Genomic DNA, 20,429 nt, shown 5'->3' on the forward strand with positions numbered 1-20,429 from the left:
TTTTTAAAGGTGTTATTGACATGATTTTCTCAACAAATGTTGCTAACAACCTGTCCAATTCACAGAGGCAAAGAAATCAAACCATAGATATCCATACATTTAGTTATGTATAGTAATGAGAAATAACACATGGAAAAAGTACTGAACACGCTTACTGAAATGTATTTAATATTTCAGACAAATGCCTTTGTTGGTAATAACAGCTTCAACATGCCACCTGCAAGGAGAAACTAGTTGCATGCATAGCTCAGGTGTGATTTTTGTCATTTTTCCATACAAACACTCTTCAAATCCTGAAGGCTCCTTCTATAAACTCTTAACTTTAGTTCCTTCCATAAATTTTCTATTGGATTCAGGTCAGGTGATTGCTGGGCCATTCTAGCATCTTTATTTTCTTTCTCTAACACCAATTGAGTGTTTCCTTGGCTGTGTGTTTAGGATCATTGTCTTGCTGAAATGTCCACCCTCCTTCATCTTCATCATCCTGGCAGATGGCAGCAGATTTTTTTCAAGAATGTCTCTGTACAGTTGTCCATTCATCCTTCCTTCAATTACATGAAGTTTGCCAGTGCCGAATGCTGAAAAATAGCCCCACACCATGATGTTCCCACCTACAAACTGTTGGTATGGTGTTTTGGGGGTGATATGCAGTGCCTCCTAACATAGTGTGTATCATGGCATCCAAAGAATTCAATTTTAGTCTCATCTGACCAGACTATATTCTCTCAGTATTTCACAGGCTTGTCTAAATGTTGTTGAGCAAATTTTAAATGTACTTGAACAAGATTTTTGTTCAGCAATGGAGTCTTGTGTGGTGAGCGTGCAAACAGGCCATGGAGGGTGACTGTATCTGTTGATTTCAGGTCTTTTTATAGCTCTCCACAGTTGGTCTTTGACTATTGGACAACTCCTTTTTACCCCTTGTCTGAAATCTTGTGGGGAACCCCTGGTCATGGCCGATTTATGTTGAAATTATGTACTTTCTACTTCCGGATTATAGCCCCAACAGTGCTCACTGGAACCTTCAGTAGTTAGAAATTCTTCTGTAACCAATGCCATCAGTATGTTTTGCAACAATAAGGTTGTGAAGGTCTTGAGACAGCTCTCTGGTTTTACCCATCATGAGATGTTTCTTGTTTGGTAACGAGACATCTTTTTACAGGCCATCAGTTGAAACAGTTGATATTATATGTCACTAAGTGGAAGGGTTGCTTTCTAATTTCTGATAGATTTAAGCTGATGTCATGACTATCCATGGCTTTTTCCACCTCTCTCTTCATGTATTCAATACATTTTCCCTGTGTCATTTCTCAATATTACACATAACTTAACTCATGGACATCTAGTGTTTGATTTCTTTGCCTGTGTGGATTGGATGGGTTGTTCGCAACATCTGGTGAGAAATTTGAAGTGAACAAGCACCTTTGGAAATATATTTACTTAGAGGAAGTTGGGGGAAGGGTGAAAACATGTATGCCTTTATAGGATGTAGAACACTTCAAGGGCCCATACATCTGACCAATATGTTGGGGCCCAGATTTAAATTATGCATTGGGGCCCATGGGACTCTAGATACGTCACTGGCTCTGTGTACATTTTCCTTGTCACTAGCAGAGGTCATAATATTGTGTTTCCAATATGGCTGCCCCAGAGGAAAAATAAAGCAAAGGTATACTTTTTTCTACTTCTTTGTTTCCTTACTTCTGCAACCATGCCCAGTCCCTATAAGGCCCCTTTTAGACATCTGTATTTCAGGTACGTGTAACATCCGTTTTTAACACGGATGCCACACGTACCCATGTTATTCTCTGGAGTTACTCACACGGCCGGACCGTATGACCCCTCGTGGCCCCGCACTCACACACGCAGACATGTCGGTTTTTTCTCCAGCAGGACAGGTGTCACACGGCTCGCTCAATGATGTGATCCGTGTGACATCAGTGTGACACGTACCGGTGAAAACACAGGTCTTTGAAATAAAAAGATTTTCTATATTTACCTTTATCCAGCGCTGTTTTCTTCAGCGCTGCTGTCTCCTGCTTCTGAACCCCGCTCAGTATATTTATTGAATATTCACTGCACCTCAGACCTGGAAGCTGGAGCATCGTGGGGACAGCATCGCTGCGGACAGCGCCGGGAACAGCATCACTGCATTGCCGGTGACAGATGATTATCCAGCAAGCAATGTGTGTGCAGTGATGTCCAGGAGGTTATTGAAGTTCCCAGTGAACTCTGATGAACCCATGAAGTCACCGTGGTGACACCCGCTGTAACGTGGGTGTCATGGGGGAGTCATCAGAATGTCATCAGAGTTCATTGGGAACATGGACGTCTGAAAGGGGCCTAAGGGTAAGAACGCACTTTGCGTTTTTACCTGCGTTTCTGCAGCGTTTTGAGACGCACCTTTTTCATGCCAAATGGCCTGCGTTTTGCGTTTCCATGATATTCTATGGATTAATATGATTTCCAGACCCCACTTTGCGTTTCTAAACGCTGCGCTTAATTTGCATATTGTGTGGCAAAAAACATGCATTCAAAGAAGCAGCATGTCAATTGTTTTTGCCATTTTGGGTGGTTTTTGCTAACATTGAAGTCAATGAGAAATGGCAAAAACCAAGATTTCTGCAAATTCCTGCTTTTTTAGTGCAGAAAACATGCGTTTTGGACTACCAAAACACATGCTTTTTGCACATGAAAATAATGATTTGCTATGTCCCTTTACACACACACATAATCCGACAATTAAAATTCTGAAAATTATGCTTTAAATGCAATGTTACCGATAAAATGTATATTACCGCTATAATTTTATGAAATATCTATATTTTCTTTATTTTTCCCATTAATATAGATTTGTTCCTTTTTTTTCTCTTCATTTTATTTGACTGTTTCAACTTTATTTAGCAGTGTCTTGATGTTCAAAACGCATCTGTCAAAACGCAGGTGAAAAAACATGCAAAAAGCGCTGAAAACACATCTAAAACGCGGTAAATACGCATGCGTTTTCAGCGCTAAATTTCTGGAAAAGGCAACTTTGGACAAATCAATTAAGCCAAAAACATGCATTTAGAACTGCAAGTAGGACGACGCAAAGTGCGTTCTCACCCTTATACAGTGTTCACAACTCCAGTCCTCAAAAGCCACCAACAGTGTGTGTATTCAGGATTTCCTTAGCATTGCCCAGGTGATAGAATTATGTGCTACACTAAGGAAATCCTGAAAACCTGCACTGTTAGTGGGCCTTGAAGACTGGCGTTCTCAACACTGGTCTGTAGTAATGCAAGCAACACAGACCAGACCCCCCTAAAATGTATACCACAGAGCAGACTCCTATATTAATCTTAAAATCAAAGTACTAAATTAATATATATTTCAGAATAAATGCAGACTCCAGACCAAAACCCCCTAAACAGACTGCAACCACCTTAACTATTAGGCCCTGTGCGCACTAGAAAAAGGATGTTTCTCAAGAAATTTCGAGAGTCTAAAAGATTACCGCACTTGCGTTAAAAAAACGCACCAATAACGCACCGAAAAACGCATGCGTTTTTACCACGTTTTTGTGCGTTTTTGATGCGTTTTTTCCGCAGGTTAGTCGCTGGATTTTTTTACCATTATCTATGGCAAAAAAAGCAGGTACCTGACCTGAAGAAAAGAAGTGACATGCACATTCTTTTTCTCAAGAAATTCTGCAGAAAGAGTGTTCTTGAGAAAAAAAACGCAGTGTGCGCACAGCTATTTTTTTTTCCATAGGTTTTGCTGGGGAATGTCTGCAGAAAGGTTACAACCATTTTCTCAAGAAATTTCTGCAGCAAAAAAAGCGGGTAAAAATGCAGTGTGTGCACAGGGCCTTAGAGTATTCAGACCAGACCACCTTAACAAATATATACCTACATCAAGACCACTAAATAAAAACACACCACAGACTACAGCCCTTAAAAACAAATCTAAATTTCCTAAATATTTACTGAGACTAAAAGCAAGATCTTTAACTACAGACTCCAGCCCAGACCTTCTAAATGAATATAGCTCTGCACCAGAGCCTCTAAATACAGAATATGAAATTAATACAGTCTCAGATGAGAAACCTAAATACAAACCCTAAGAATTAGGGTATGCTCACACGAGCGTATGAATCGGACAAGTGCAATGCAAGAAAATCTCTCATTGCACTCAGACCAATGTTATTCAGTGAGGGCGAGTAGATGGTCAGCTTTTTTCTTATCTAGATTCTGGAAGAGAGAAAAGTTGCACCATGATGCAATTATCAGCGAGAGCCGTATCACTCGCGCACTCATACAAGTGTATAAGTGCCAGTGAAACATCTGAGTGCTGACATCCAAGTGCAGTGCGATAATCAGCTAACAATGGAGGAGATAGGGAGATTAATCCCTCCCTCTCCTCCACAGCTGTGATCCGATTGCAGGATTGGATCACAGTCGCATGACACTTGGATCATGCTGGCAGCACAAGCTAACAATGGAGGAGATAGGGAGATTAATCCCTCCCTCTCCTCCACAGCTGTGATCCGATTGCAGGATTGGATCACAGTCGCATGACACTTGGATCATGCTGGCAGCACAGCGGGAGCTGAAGGTCAGTAGCATATAGCATCCAATGCACCCACATTGAAAGCAATACCATCGTTTGAATCCAGCCTTACAGCGACTTACACTCTGACTTAGTGCAGTCTTGCAGCTTTGTGCTCTGGCTTTAATATACAGCATGGTCTTGCTGCTCTCATCCCCACAACAAGTAACTATGCTATCCCTGTCCTGGCAACAAATTAGACAGAGGGGGTACTTTTTTCTTAAAGTATAATCACCTTATCAGGATCTGTACACATACTATATGGCCATGTTACATTATCTGTGAAGGTTATTCTAAATGAATCTTCATAGAGCAGGAGTATTGAAGCTCTAGTGCAGTGGGTCAGAAACATATGTCTCGCAAGCCAGATGTGGCTCATTTGATGGCCGCATCTGGCTCGCGGATAAATCTTCTGGTTTGTAAGACACACTTTTTTCCCCCAAAAATGTGGGAAAAATAGGGGGGGGGGTTTGCAAACTGCATATGGCTTACCGGGGCGGCAGTGGTGGCGCAGGGTCAGCGATACTGCATGCTTGTGGGGTTTTGTGGTGGCGGGCGCCATTGATCTGTGGGCTGCTTTGAATCACTTGCAGTTGACGAGAACGACTTCAAGAAAATGGCCGCTGCACGTTCGCAGATAGGACTCTGCGGCCATTTTCTTGAAGTCCATTGCGTCGATTGGCACACGCACCACGGCGATTTTCTTGAAGTCAATCTTGTCAATTGCGGGTGATTCAAAGCAGCACGCTGGGAGATCAATAGCGCCCGCCGCCGTGACACCCCACAGGCCTGCAGCAATATTGCCAACCATCTACACACTGACCCTCCTGAGTCGCGAATCCCCCTCCTCTGTGCCCATAGTATCGCCTACCCTGCCTCCTGGGACCTTTTGAGCTGCTCCACCACAGCCTCTCCCCCTGGTGAGTATTTCTCATAGAATTATATTTTAAAATATATAGCATTCATGGCTCTCTCAGCCAAAAAGGTTCTCGACCCCTGCTCTATTGCCACCTATTGAAAGTAGCAATCCTAAAAGCCAATATTGACCCTTTTAAAGGATCTTGCCAAATGACATAGGCTAAGAAGACAAACCACCATAAACTCCATTTGCAGACGTATTTGTGTTTTAATGCGCCTCATCAGTACACAGCAGGAAAACTGGTTTGTCTGAGTAAGAGGGCTCTGATGGTGGTCTAAGGGGAAATATTCTGTTTGTGGACAGTGCCAATTCGGTATAGGGAAACTTATGAGCCATATTTAGGTTCCCAAGGTACATCATGACCTATAAGACTACCAACACCAACTTACCACTCTCCACGCAGAGAAACATTACCCGTTAGGTTGTTCTATAGTAACAAGGCGTGGACACATATGTTTAGTTGACTGTATATGTAAATCTCCTTTTGTAAGAACAGTTCCTGCACAAATTTCTACCTACAGGGACCACTGCACAAACTTATTTTAACAAATTAATATAATATTTTCAATTTTATTGTTCAAATATGTCTTTCAAGTTGATCTTTATAAGCCCTCACATTGTCAAATATGTGTTATGGGCCATAATGAAGTGTATCTAATATGTCCAAATGTATCAATTGTCTAATTCACAGCTGTGAAAAAGGCCACCTTGGGAAAAACTGTGAATGTGCAGCAGGAAGTAAAGCGAGCCAAGAACTGGAACAAAACTGCAGGAAAGATAACAGCTCGGCATTGTGCTCCGGTGCTGGGGAGTGCATATGTGGAGAGTGTATCTGTCACATAAATGAGGACCCCACTAAAAAAATATTCGGCACACACTGTGAGTGTAACAACTGGAGCTGTGAAATGAACAATGATAAGCTGTGCTCAGGAGTAGGTGAGTTCCTGAAAACAGATGCTGAAAAAGTATTCATGCTTTGTAAGCTTCCTACTGCCACCTAGTGGTTTGTTAGGGAATATCTTCACACATCACATCACAACTGAACCAAATTTTGTATCATCAATCATAGGTGCTTTTTAAAATTGGTTCCTTAGTAGGGGATATTATAAAATAAAGAAATAAGCATCAGGTACTCTTTAATGCCATGCATCTCAAGCACTACCGCTCTGGTTGACTATAACAGTGCTGTAATGATGTCCAGTCCATCAGTCACCCTTAAACCTGCAACCAAACACTGGCCTCAGTGCACACATGCAAATTCTATAACATTGCCTACTAGAAGATGGACAATGGACACACACATACCTGAAAGCTCCTAGGGAGGTAATGGTTGAAAAATTGGCTATCATAAACCATAAGTCATTATTTGAGGCCACTCCAAAAACTTGGCCAAGACCTACCTAGGATGCCACTTATTCACAAAACACAAGAAACGGAACAAAACAAAAGTAAACAAAAAAATGTGTTATTTCAATCTCAGGGGATAGACAGTGGTCCTCCCTCACCCAAAAAAAAAGGAAAAAGAGAAAAAACACAAAATACTCAAATGAAATATACGCAGTGACAGTGCTCAACTATAAAAGAATTTGATTAAAAAAATGGAACAGTGTCACTGGATCCATATGAGCCAGGGTACATGGATATTTCCACCAGTACGAGGTCCTCCAATTATCAGATATGAAGCTAACCCTAGCCTACCCTGAGGAGTTTATACCCTTTAGTAGCACCCATAGACTCCCGTCCTTACAAGGATGGTCCACAGCTGGTTCTCTGATCTACGCCCCTACAACGACCCTACATCTGTCCCATCTGAACTCCTCAGGGTAGGCTAAGGATAGCTCCCATCTGTGGTAATTGGTGGACCTTATCCTGGTGGAGATATCCATGCACCCTGACTCATATGGCCCCGAAGAGATCGTTTCATTTTTTACTCAAATTCTTTTATAGTTGAGCACTGTCACTGCTAAAGAGTATATTTCATTTGAGAATATTGTGTTTTTTCTCTTTTTATTTTCCTTTTGTTTGGGTGAGGGAGGACCACTGTCTATCCCCTGAGACTGAAATAACACTTTTATTTTGTCTACTGTTTGTTTTGTTCCGTTTGTTGTGTTTTGTGAATAAGAGGCGTCCTAGGTAGGTCTTGGTCAAGTTTTTGGAGTGGCCTCAAATAACGACTTATGGTTTATGATAGTCAATTTTTTAACCATTACCTCCCTAGGAGCTTTGTGGTATATGTGTGTCCGTTGTGACTTTTACATTTTATGAGTAATTATTAAAAGTTATATTTTAGTCATTTGCTGATTTTCCTCTAATTTATATGACTATCGAATATACCTACAAAAAAAATTTTGTGTCTAAACGGGCACTGGAACCACTCACTATATCAGAAACATGTCCGCATATATTAAAAAACAATTGACTGCACCCCTGAGGAAGCCTTGAATTTGGTTGGCGTAACACGTGGGGCCAGCAGCCGGCTCCCGATAGCACCCCCTTTTTTACAGTGATCTAGGGTTACTTATCTCTTTATATTTCCTTGTACAAGTATTATATTGATAATAATGAATATTATTTGAGCATGCTCTAGGTGTCTTGTACATATGTTATCTGTGTTGTGATAATTTATGCTGATTCAGCTATATGATCTGTGCCACTCTGAGTATCCCCTTTTTGTACCCTGGCTATTTTTGACAGATTGTTCCCTATGTGCATATTATGCTTTGTTTTAGGGAGACCTTTGGGATGTCTGGACTGCCTTTTATTGTGTGTTATAATTTTCAACATTTTTAAACTTTTTCTCTTAATAAAAATTGTTTTTAATATATGCGGACATGTTTCTGATATATTGAGTATTGACATGGTTCCAGTGCCCATTTAGACACAAAAATTCCCTCTGTGTTTTTGTATATATGCCCTTTGTGTGGTGCATGGAACTGTTTATTATCCTTCTACTATTATATTGCAGTAGTGCAGACCCATTTTCTTTGGTTTTTCTAAGATATCGAATATACCTATTGGGTTCTGTGCTGTATCTAAAATTCAAATGGATATACCATAAATCTTTTAGATGGGAATTAAATGTTTAACAAACGAAACAGTCCACTATTTATTATACAGAAAGAATAGTGGTAATAGGTTCTCTTTAAGGAAATTTAGTTATGAATTATCCTTCAAGCCTTACATCAAAACTGACTGTAAAAATTGTTGTATAATTGTAATATCTGTCAGAAGCCATCAGCCCCAAAAGGCTCCCTTGGACAAACATGACTCTAAGGCTACTTTCACACTTGCGTTGGACGGCTTCAGTAGCATTGCGTTGTGTGACGGATGCAACGGATGCGTTGCATATAGTGGCACAACGGATGCTACGGATCATACAAAACAACGGAAGCTTTTTTTTATTATTTTTTTTTTCTTTACAGTTTCGCAGCAGACTATTGTGAACAATCAGCTGATCGCTCTCAATAGCCGGCAGCCGGGCGCTCAGCTGAGCGCTCTCACATGCTGGCGTCCGGACATGCCGGCGGGCGGGCGCTCAGCTGAGCGCTCTCACATGCCAGCGGGCGGGCGCTCAACTGAACGTTCGGCTATCGAGAGACAAAATAAAGTTTGTGATTTTTAAAAAAAAAAAAAAAAAAAAAAAAAAGCATGCGCAGTAAAATCCTACGGATTGCGCTGCTCAAAAAAAGTTACATGCTGCGTTTCTTCCGCCCGACGCAGCGTCAACATAACGAGGCTGCGTCGTCCAGTGGATGCAACGCTGACACTTGCGTTACAGTGTGTCGTCCATACAAGTCTACGGAGAATAGCGCAAGTGCGTTAACGGACTGCGCTATTCTCCATAGTGACGGACTCCGCTGAACGCAAGTGTGAAAGTACCCTAACACTTTCCAGAGGAAACCTGGCCTTTAGGGATTTGTAATTACTGTTGGGTCCCCTGGGTTTATTCCACGGAGTGGCTGCTGACTGAAGAAGCAAGCCTGAGCCCTAGGATTGTCAAAATTAGCCAGGTCAAAAACAGAAGAGACAGAACTAGGGACAGAATCCAAATAGAAAACCATTGTCATGTTTATGAGGTCAGAAATCTGATGGTTAAGCAAAGTAAACTCAAGCTAGTAAAGAGGTACTACAGAGAAAAATATGGATCACAAGTCGGATTAAGATTAGGATAAGGATTAGAAACACAGGAAAATACGGTATACAGGGCACCAGGATGAAACATAGAAATAACTGGCAACTACCAGCACTATGTTGGAAGTTTAAGTAGGGTGTGGTACCGTCCAATTAGCCACAGGAGGGAGCTGGTTGCATTTTCTAAGCTTTTAGACAGCACACATTCCGATTGTGCCTGACTGGGCAGTATACCAGGTTGCAAACAGCTTGTGCTGCCCAGCGATATTGGGCATAAAATCTGATATATCTCAAACGCCTCCTGCAGGATCAGTTTAGCAACACATGACTGCGGACGCAGTTCCGAGTAGAGATGTAATAATCATTGTGGCCATCTCCAGCTATAAATTTGACTACCTGGAACAGTTCTTGTTCTATGAGGTGTGAGACTGTGACCGGGGTTATCTATGACGGCCGGTATGTCTCGCCCCGGTTGTGCTCACTCCATGATAGAAAGTAACTCCACTCCAGGGTTAATGCTGTTTTCCCTACAGGCTGAAGGAAGGGTTAAAAGGAAACAGGAACAAGGGCAGGTGTGCCGGGTGTGAGGGAGTGAACACAACTCCCTGAGTTCTCTGCCGGAGAGGCACATGTGTACTGTTGTGGACTTTTATTTGGATATTAAACCGTGTGCTGTGACCCTTGGTGCCTGGATCCCGTGTCTTCTGCTGCGCAGCCGACCACGCTACCTCACGTATGGTGGAGAATCGGCGGGCATGCCAGCCCGGTGAGGTGTAGCTTCCATTTCTGGTGACCCGGTAGCACATGTCCTGGATTCAAGCGGCTATACTACAGCTCAAACCCGGCGACGCTATGGAGGAAATACTAAAGCAGCAGCAACAGATCAATGCACACCTGCTCCGGTCGTTGGATCATCAGCAGCACTCTTTGAAATTGCAGGAACAGAGGCACCAAGAACAGATGGTTCTCCTGGCCAAGTCGATCCGTGCCGGACCGGCAGCAACAACCCCGGGACCGGGTGACGACGGCAGCGTCCGGAAAGCGGTGAGACAAGCATTGCAAAAGATGACCCCGGGGGTTGATGTGGAAGCGTTCCTGGCGGTGTTTGAGCGGGTGGCCGAGCGGGAAAAGCTGCCGACCCCCCAGTGGGCTGAGGTATTGTCGCCCTATCTGACGGGGGAGCCCCAAAAAGCGTACCTGGACCTCTGTACCGAGGACGCCTTAGAATATGCGACCCTGAAAGCGGAAATACTTGCTCGGATGGGGGTGAATACCTATGTACGGGCTCAGCGGGTAAATCAGTGGTTCTATGAGGAAGCCAAACCCGTACGCTCCCAGGCCTATGACTTGTTGCATCTCGTAAAGAAGTGGTTGCAGCCTGACACTCTGAGCCCGGCGCAAATGGTGGAAAGGGTAGTAGTTGATCGTTTTGTATGCACTTTACCCGTCATCATTCAACGGTGGGTAGGACAGGGCGACCCAAGTACCCTGGACCAATTAGTGGGCCTGGTAGAACGGCATGTGGCTACGCAGGACTTGATACGGGACACTGAGACTTTGCGTACCGCTCGTCGGTCCGGCCCCTCCAAGCCTAGGGCCAAGGACCCACCGCTGACACCGGGGCAGGAGTCCGCTACCGTCCCGTCTGAGGCCGCGCCCTCCGTCCCTGAGGTCCGGAAGGCTATATACCCTAAACGACAACTCGTCAAGGGGGTTTCCTTCCCTATTAGATGTTGGCGGTGCCAGCGGGTGGGACATATGGAAGCCCAGTGTCCACTCACCACGGAGCCCATGGATTGTGGGGTTACCCGGCGGGGTTCAATGTATGCTCAGGTGGTGTGTACCGCTGACCTGGTCTCCCCAGAAACTGAGCCCCACTTGTGCCAAATAGAGGTGAATGGATGTCCGGTTACAGGCTTGTTGGATTCCGGAAGCTTAGTGACCCTTGTGCGATCAACCTTGAGGGCTAAAGTAAAGGCCACAGGACGTACCATTGGGGTGGTTTGCATACATGGGGACCGCCGAGACTATCCCACGGGGATTGTCACCATCACAGCACCTTGCGGTCAGGTGCAACATGAGGTGGGATTTATTAACACTCTTCCCTATGACGTGATCCTAGGAAGGGATCTGCCCTATTTTTGGACTTTATGGAAGGGACCTCCTAAGTCCCCTCAGATATTGATCAGTCCGGGACCTGAGCCCTACAATCCTGAATCCGGGACGCCTGCCGTAGGCGTCCCCATGATAGGGACAGAATGTGAACCCGATAGGTCGCCCCTAGAGGTATTGGCAGGAGAGGCTGAGACGGTCGAGCTCATCCCGGAGTTGGAGGCGTCCCCGGATACGTTTGGGACAGCCCAACTCCAGGACCCTTCATTAATACATGCCCGGAGTCAGGTGACAGTAGTTGACGGGGTGGCACAGCTGCCCAGTGCCCAGGTAAGGTACCCCCATTTCGCTCTTAAGCAGGATTTACTCTACCGGGTAGATGAAATACGGGGCGTGGGGGTAGAACAGTTGGTGGTGCCCCAGCCATATCGCCGGCGGGTCCTCGACTTGGCTCATAAACACCTGATGAGTGGCCACCTAGGGGTCAAGAAAACGCAGGAGCGAATATTGCAAAGGTTCTATTGGCCCGGGATCTTTGGGGAGGTAAAACGGTTCTGCGAAACCTGCCCGGAGTGTCAGCTTACCACACCCCTGACCCACTTTCGCAGTCCGTTGGTACCGTTACCCATTATAGAAGTCCCTTTTGAACGGATAGGGATGGATCTGGTGGGGCCCCTCGTAAAGTCCGCTCGAGGGCACCAACACATCCTGGTGATCGTTGACTATGCCACCCGGTATCCAGAGGCGATACCTCTCAGACATACTGCGGCGAAGCTTATAGCTCGGGAGTTGTTTGCTGTGTTCTGCCGGGTGGGGTTGCCCAAGGAGATCCTTACGGATCAGGGGACCCCTTTCATGTCTAAAGTGACCAAAGAGCTATGCCGGCTACTCCAGATCAAGCAGTTGCGTACGTCTGTGTATCATCCTCAGACGGATGGGTTAGTAGAACGATTCAATAAAACCCTGAAAACCATGCTCAAAAGGGTGATTTCCAAAGACGGGAAAGACTGGGATATGATGCTTCCCTATTTGATGTTTGCCATACGAGAGGTGCCACAGGCATCCACGGGGTTTTCGCCTTTTGAATTGTTATACGGGCGACATCCCCGGGGATTGTTGGACCTGGCAAAGGAAACATGGGAGCAAGAGCCCACCCCCCATAAAAGCGTGATTGAACACATTTTAGGAATGCAGAACCGCATAAGCGCGGTCATGCCAATTGTGAAGGAGCATTTACAGGAGGCTCAGGCCGCGCAAAGCGGCCGCTACAATAGACAAGCCACCGTGCGGACCTTTAAACCCGGGGATCGGGTGTTGGTTTTAATCCCCACGGCGGAGAGTAAATTCCTGGCTCAGTGGCAAGGCCCCTACGAGATAAAGGAAAGAGTCGGGGTGGTCAACTATAAAGTATTGCAGCCCGGTAGGCGGAAACCTGAACAAATATACCATATCAACCTATTAAAGCCTTGGCAGGAACGGGAAAGCCTGATGGTTGTTTTCTCCCCATCTCCCTCCTCTTCGGGTCGTTCACATCCGGCTCCAGCGACCTCCGGAGAGGACGAACCGGAAGTAAGGATTGGAGAAGCCCTCACCAAGCAACAGAGGCGAGAGGCCAGACGGCTGGTTCAGCAGAACCCCGATGTCTTCTCCGAGCTACCTGGTAGGACCAGTCTGATACGACATGACATTGTCACCGAGCCTCACCTGAAGGTACGCCTAAAGTCATACCGGGTGCTGGAGGCTCAAAGACAAGCCATATCAGAGGAAGTGAAGACAATGCTACGCCTGGGGGTCATCGAAAAATCCCGGAGTGAATGGGCTAGTCCCATTGTCCTAATACCAAAACCTGATGGCTCCTTAAGGTTCTGCAATGACTTTAGGAGATTGAACGAAATATCCAAGTTCGATCTCTACCCCATGCCCCGGGTGGATGAGCTGATTGATAGGCTGGGACAGGCGCGATATTTCACCATGCTCGACCTGACCAAGGGGTACTGGCAGGTGCCACTGACGGAGTCCGCCAAGGAGAAAACCGCTTTTGTTACGCCGGAGGGTCTCTTCCACTATGTTGTCTTGCCTTTTGGGTTACATGGCGCTCCGGCCACGTTCCAGAGGTTGATGGACTTGGTGCTGGAACCCCACCAGGCGTATGCATCAGCATACCTTGATGACATCATTATTTACAGCTCTGAGTGGCAGACCCACTTGGAACAGGTACAAGCGGTGGTGAACGCGCTCTGAACAGCCGGATTGACAGCCAATCCCAAGAAATGTGTGTTGGGGCTCACGGAAGCCCGCTACTTGGGCTACGTAATAGGCCAAGGAGTGATTAAGCCCCAAATTAACAAAGTTGAGGCGATCCAGAAGTGGCCTAGACCCCTGACCACGAAGCAGGTTAGGGCCTTCCTGGGTATCGTGGGGTATTACAGGAGTTTTGTAAAAGATTTTGCGGGACTATCAGCCCCCTTGACGGACCTTCTCAAAGGCAAGAAGTCCGTCATGGTGCGCTGGACTCCGCAGGCCGAGGACTCCTTCCGGGCCTTGAAGGGGGTCCTGTGCGGACAGCCCGTTCTTGTCAACCCTGATTTCCGGAAGGAGTTCATAGTACAGACTGACGCCTCGGAGGTCGGCCTGGGTGCAGTGCTGTCTCAGGTAGTTCAGGGGGAGGAACACCCCGTCACCTTCTTAAGTAGGAAGCTTACCCCTCCCGAGCGGAATTATAGCGTAGTGGAGAAGGAGTGCCTGGCGATCAAGTGGGCCTTGGAGTCCCTACGCTATTACCTGCTGGGACGGCAGTTTCGCTTGGTGACGGATCACTCTCCGCTGGTCTGGATGAGGTCCGCCAAGGAACGGAATGCCCGGGTTACCCGGTGGTTCCTTTCTCTGCAGAACTTCCGGTTTACGGTTGAACACCGGGCCGGTAGGTTGCAGGGCAACGCCGATGCCTTGTCCCGCGGCCCGTGTTTGATGGCGGGAGTTCAACCCCGCACGCTTGAACTGAGGGGGGGGGTATGTGAGACTGTGACCGGGGTTATCTATGACGGCCGGTATGTCTTGCCCCGGTTGTGCTCACTCCATGATAGAAAGTAACTCCACTCCAGGGTTAATGCTGTTTTCCCTACAGGCTGAAGGAAGGGTTAAAAGGAAACAGGAACAAGGGCAGGTGTGCCGGGTGTGAGGGAGTGAACACAACTCCCTGAGTTCTCTGCCGGAGAGGCACATGTGTACTGTTGTGGACTTTTGTTTGGATATTAAACCGTGTGCTGTGACCCTTGGTGCCTGGATCCCGTGTCTTCTGCTGCGCATCCGACCACGCTACCTCACAGAGGATATGATTTCATATATTTTGAGTGCACTAAACACTCAACAAATTTCATTAACCTCCACAAATTTGTCTTCACTTTGCTTCCCCCTAGAGGTGGTGGTGTCCTAAAAATTAGATGCATATAGCAAATCACAGCAATGTAGAGAGCTGAGACTAAGGAGCCTCATAGCATAGAAGCCCTCACCCATATAATAATGTCTTCAAAGTGGAGAGGGAGAAGGGGTTAAACCTGCGCAATCCGCCAGTAATCCAGAAGGAGATGTTGATAAATTAAACAATCTTTTATTCCATGGGTCTACGCGTTTCAAGGTCTAAGACCTCTTCTTCAGGACCAGTAAATCAACACTGTGTTGATTTACTGGTCCTGAAGAAGAGGTCTTAGACCTTGAAACGCGTAGACCCATGGAATAAAAGATTGTTTAATTTATCAACATCTCCTTCTGGATTACTGGCGGATTGCGCGGGTTTAACCCCTTCTCCCTCTCCACTTTGAAGTCTGAAACACGTGGGCCCGCTGCAGCTGCCATTATCTCATGCTATCTGTGGTGGTTGTGACCTCTCACGACCGCAATCGGTGAGTGCATTTACCATTTGCTAACCGTGTGTTTTATCTGGTAAAACCCTATCAGCGCTTCTCTTTTCTAGTTTATCTACCATATAATAATGTGACATACAAGAATTATTTAAACATGGAACTCTTTGAAATGTACAGAAGAAGATGTTTCAGCCTTTTCTGTCACTGAACTCCATCATTAGATGTTGTCTGCAGTATTCGCATTTTCAACCCAGTCCCAATGAGATAAGAAAGCCAACTGGTTTAGTCTGTACCTGTTTCTTTTTATTTTCCAGGAACCTGTAACTGTGGTGTTTGCACCTGCTTTGTTGGCTATGATGGGCCTGGATGTCAGTGCAAAAAATCTACAGATAGCTGCATGAAGAATGGAACCATATGCAGTGGCCGCGGGGAGTGTGAATGCAATAGGTGTAAATGTGATGGAGGTTATATAGCACCAGACTGCAAGACTTGTCCTGGATGCCCTTCTCAGTGTCGACGCTTTGGGTAAGCATGTAGCATTACTGCCTTGTAGAGACGTTTATATCCTTTGTGTTTAAAATCCCTTAGACCTCCATCAATTTTTAGAAATCCCTTTTCAGCCATTATGCAGTGTATACTCCTGTAGAAAAAATAAGGGAAAACTGGTATGGCAACCATTATGTCCGAGCAGTAATATCCACCTTCTTCAGGCACATGCTTCCCAGAAACAGATATAAGAGAATGCACAATACAATTTGTAATATCTAAGCTCCATATGTATAGGAGACATTATTTTGACTTACAGTGCACTCTATGGCCATAATAATCAGTCAAATAAAAAAGTTCCGTGATCTGGTTGGTTCTTCTGAGAAACACCTTTATTATCATGTGCCCTATTCATTTTTTAACACAATGTGGGTCCTTTAGTGTTACGTACATAGAACTCTAAACCACCATTCAGTAATATGACTAATTGTAAAGATCAGAACATATGTTTTCATATTTAAAGGATAAATAAGCCTGAAGCTCCAATTTGGAAGAAATGTAATATTACATTAGGACATTGTGTTCTGAGTAATTATCCAGTATAATATAATTTTCATAATCACTCCTTGTACAAGGAGGAACTCCAGTAAGGGTGGCTTCACATTTAGTGTGCACATGTGTGTTTTTCATTTGCAACAGTTTTCTAAAATCGCTACAAAAACTTCATCAATTTTGCTGCAGTTTGTCTGCAACAACATCTTAACCAATCATTAGGCTTGAATCATGCACGCAGTTTTTTAATCAGTTTCTCGTGCAGTTTTTAAAGCCAAAGTCAAAAGCAATTGCTACAGGAAGAAAATGTTTTAGCGTATCCTTTATAGATTCACACTTGAGCATGGCTCCATACATTGCCTCAAAATTACACCAAAGATTTAAAGGGAACCTGTCACCAGAATTTTCGCTATTAAACTAAAAGAAACCCCTTCTGCAGCTCATGGGCTGCATTCTATAAAGGTTCCTCTTACTACTGGCCCCCTTTCAGATCTAAATAACAACTTTATAAAATATTACTTTTTTCTATGGTAATGAGGTTTGCTGACCCTGTGGGCGGGTTGTATTTCGTCAGTTATGATGACAATCACCAGCATCATCCAAGTAGCCGCCCATAATCTCGCGCCTGCGCAATAACATCAACGGCGCTCGCGATTTGAAAACAGTTCTCAGTCCCGCGATAGTGCCACTGCGCATGCCCGAGACTTCTGGAGCACTGCGTAAAATGAGGGCGGCTGCCTCATCTATGTAAATGAACACTGGGGGACGGCGAATAGCGGCAGGAGGGGGAATAACTGACGAAATACAGCCCGCCCACGGGGCCAGCAAACCTCATTATCATAGCAAAAGGTAATATTTTATAAAGTTGTTATTTAGGTCTGAAAGGGGGACCAGTAGCAAGATGAACCTTTATAGAATGCAGCCCAGGAGCTGCAGAAGGGGATTCATTTAGTTTAACAGCGAAAATTCTGGTGACAGGATTCCCTGAACATGCCCTGGCAGGGAGACAGAAGACCACTGTCACAGGGTAGTACTGACAGACCAGGGGTTCCTAAGCTGGCTCTAAGACTGGGGCCCCCTATGCTCTCCCTCACCCCAGGGTTACCTTTGAAGGTAGGACGGCCCAGGTCCCCAACCTGGACCTGTCTCCTGTCCAGCCCTGATCTTACTCCCGCCAGCCATGGGAGCGAGTCGGAAACCCAGCAACAAAACCCCACAGAAAAGACACAAACAAGGGAGAACGAAACCTTGTACACACTGCACTCAGATATAAAGGAGAGGCAATATGCGTACTTGGGGAATAAAGAAATGGGTAGGGAAAAAACTCACAACAGGGAAACGTTCACACCACGCAACAAAGCAACTGTTGTTCACCATATAGTGAGAACCACTAAGACCGGGATCACTGATACTATCTTCGGCAGGCTCTTACTACACACCTCAGCCTTAAATAGGAAGAGACCAACTGAAGATGGTAATTAGCAACCCGGTTCTCAGAGGGGTTGCACACTGCTCAAAAAGGATTAACTCCTACATGGGCTGAGAAGATTGAAACAACTCAGCTGACTCCCAGTCGAGCTGAGCACTTAAGAGAAACCAGGCTGAATATTGGACTCTGCAATGTGAACAGAGTCTGATGGTGTAGGAATAATTTGCATGTGCAGAACCAGACAGCGCATGACAACCACCTTCCGTGAGTGAATGAGGGATACACTGCAGTACTCGGCAGTGAACAGTAAAAACTTCAGCCACTGCTGGAGTAGATTTCAAACCGCCATCGATTACTTATTGTTGACCTATCCTAGAGTTATGTAATCAACTGTTTATTCCCAGACAACCCTGATAAAAGGTCCTGATATAAGGGAGCCTGAGAGGCTGGTAGAGTGATGCATGTGTTTGTGTTGTCATGTTGCTTCCTTGTATACATGATGTGTGAGGTTTGCGTCTGGTCATGTTCTGCTTTATCCTGCGCTCTCTGTGCAACTTTTGTGCTGAGCTTTGATAAGCTGGTGGGTTGCGGTGCGCAGTATCACCATCAGATACTATCGTAGTAACTGATAGCAGAGAGGATAGTTTGATTGCTGTCAACTTGTTGAAAAAAATGCTTAAGAGCTTGACGTTGATGTAGACATATGGTGCACCACATCACTGATAGGAGGCACCAGAGAATTCGTTATAGGCCAACGTTTGCCACACTACATTAGGCACTTGGAAGACCTTTCATTGGCTTTGCCTTATCTATTCTGAGAGTCTCAAAAGGCTGAAGGCAGGAGCAAATCATAGGGTGCCTGACTAAGGCTGCGCTTTGAGTCAACTGATGTTCTGACATAGACTCAGAGTTTGAGACATTGCAGAGTGGCGTGCTTTTATAAGTGCCTACTGGTATAGGCTGTGTAAGATCTCAGTTTCTGAGTGGAGACAACACTTAGTTGTGTGAGCTATGCAGGATCTTCAGCCCTCTGAGAAGTCATGATGAGGTCACAGTGGACGTTGCGTGAGTTTTGGTCCTGAAAGTAAAATGCCTGTACATTGTAAGAGATGGACGACACTAAAGGCCCCGTCACACACAGAGAGAAATCTTTGTCAGATCTGTGGTTGCACTGAAATCATGGATATATTGCTCCATTTGTACACAGCCACAAACCTGGCACTGATTGTCCACAATTTCACTGCAACCACAGATCTGACAAAGATTTATCTCTGTGTGTGACAGGGCTTTAAGGCTTTAATATGTTCCAGAACTGAAAGCAATGGAGCCGTCTGTGACTGATGGAACAAAATCTGGGGCTGCTGCAAGTGAAAGTGTTGATAGAAAACAAAAACCCTCCTGGTCTGTACAGTGAAGGTGTAACACATTCACTGCATATTACAAGGTGAAGATAATTTGTGATCATTTGAAGCTGGTTATCTCATTTAGATACAACTACTGTTGATTATGAGCAAGTTGATTATGAGCGAACACTACCATGCTCTGTACTCAAAACGAGCAGGGAGGCCTTATGGACAGGCTCAACTCCAGTACCAAATATAAATGGAAGTCAATGGGAAATTCGAGAATTTTTCCACAAGATCTTTTAGAAAAATGCTTGCATTTCCCAATGATTTCCATTATACTCTGTACTCGAGTCGAGCCTGTCCGAGTATCTGACATGCTAGTTTTGAGTACTGAACACCAGAGCATGGTAGTGATCGCTCATCACTACTGTTGATTACTTCGTTTTCTGATTGCTCTTCAATGAGAACCCCATAAACAACTTTTACATGTCTATTGTCAGGTCTGGTGGTTCTGCACTTGAATGGGTCCGCTGCGCTCCTTCACGTGGTCTGGCTCCCCGATGGTTCACCCGTCACCCTTCACTGGTTACGAGTGGTGGGGTGTTGCCATCAGGGAGGAGCTTGCATGAGTGCCCACTCTGACCAAGCACATCATAGCCTGGGGGTCGCTGGGAGGCGGGACGCAGCTGTTTCTAGTAATGGTGTCACTCAGGGGCCCTGGGACGATGGATCCCCTGGTGTGAGCTATTGCTAACAGATTAGGGACGTTGTATTCTCTGACACAGTCAGATGGTGGGAGGTTCCCTCCAATCCACTCTTCTCCTCTCCTTCTGATGTTCTGTGAATAGAGGTTGGGAAATGAACGTTGCCTCAGAGAGTCACATGAGCTCTAGGAGGCAGATACAAACCTGCAATCTGCCTCCCTTAGTTGCTGATTAATTCAGTATTGTGGGTGGTTGTTGGTTTGCTTGCGCTAGTACTTTGTGGTTTTCCTAATATGCTTC

At 45.3% G+C, this 20,429-nt stretch overlaps 1 protein-coding gene across 2 annotated transcripts in view; it reads left to right on the forward strand.

The window, feature by feature from the left end:
• ITGB2 (integrin subunit beta 2) overlaps positions 1-20,429 on the forward strand; it is a 178,994-nt gene that overhangs the window by 151,614 nt on the left and 6,951 nt on the right. For both annotated transcript variants that reach the window (XM_075317574.1, XM_075317575.1), the window contains exons 12-13: positions 6,201-6,445; positions 15,927-16,137. In XM_075317574.1, the coding sequence (XP_075173689.1) occupies positions 6,201-6,445; positions 15,927-16,137 (456 nt within the window). The remainder of the gene's footprint in view (positions 1-6,200; positions 6,446-15,926; positions 16,138-20,429) is intronic.

Source organism: Anomaloglossus baeobatrachus, chromosome 7 (genome assembly GCF_048569485.1).
Source record: "Anomaloglossus baeobatrachus isolate aAnoBae1 chromosome 7, aAnoBae1.hap1, whole genome shotgun sequence".
NCBI classification, from domain to species: Eukaryota; Metazoa; Chordata; class Amphibia; order Anura; family Aromobatidae; genus Anomaloglossus; species Anomaloglossus baeobatrachus.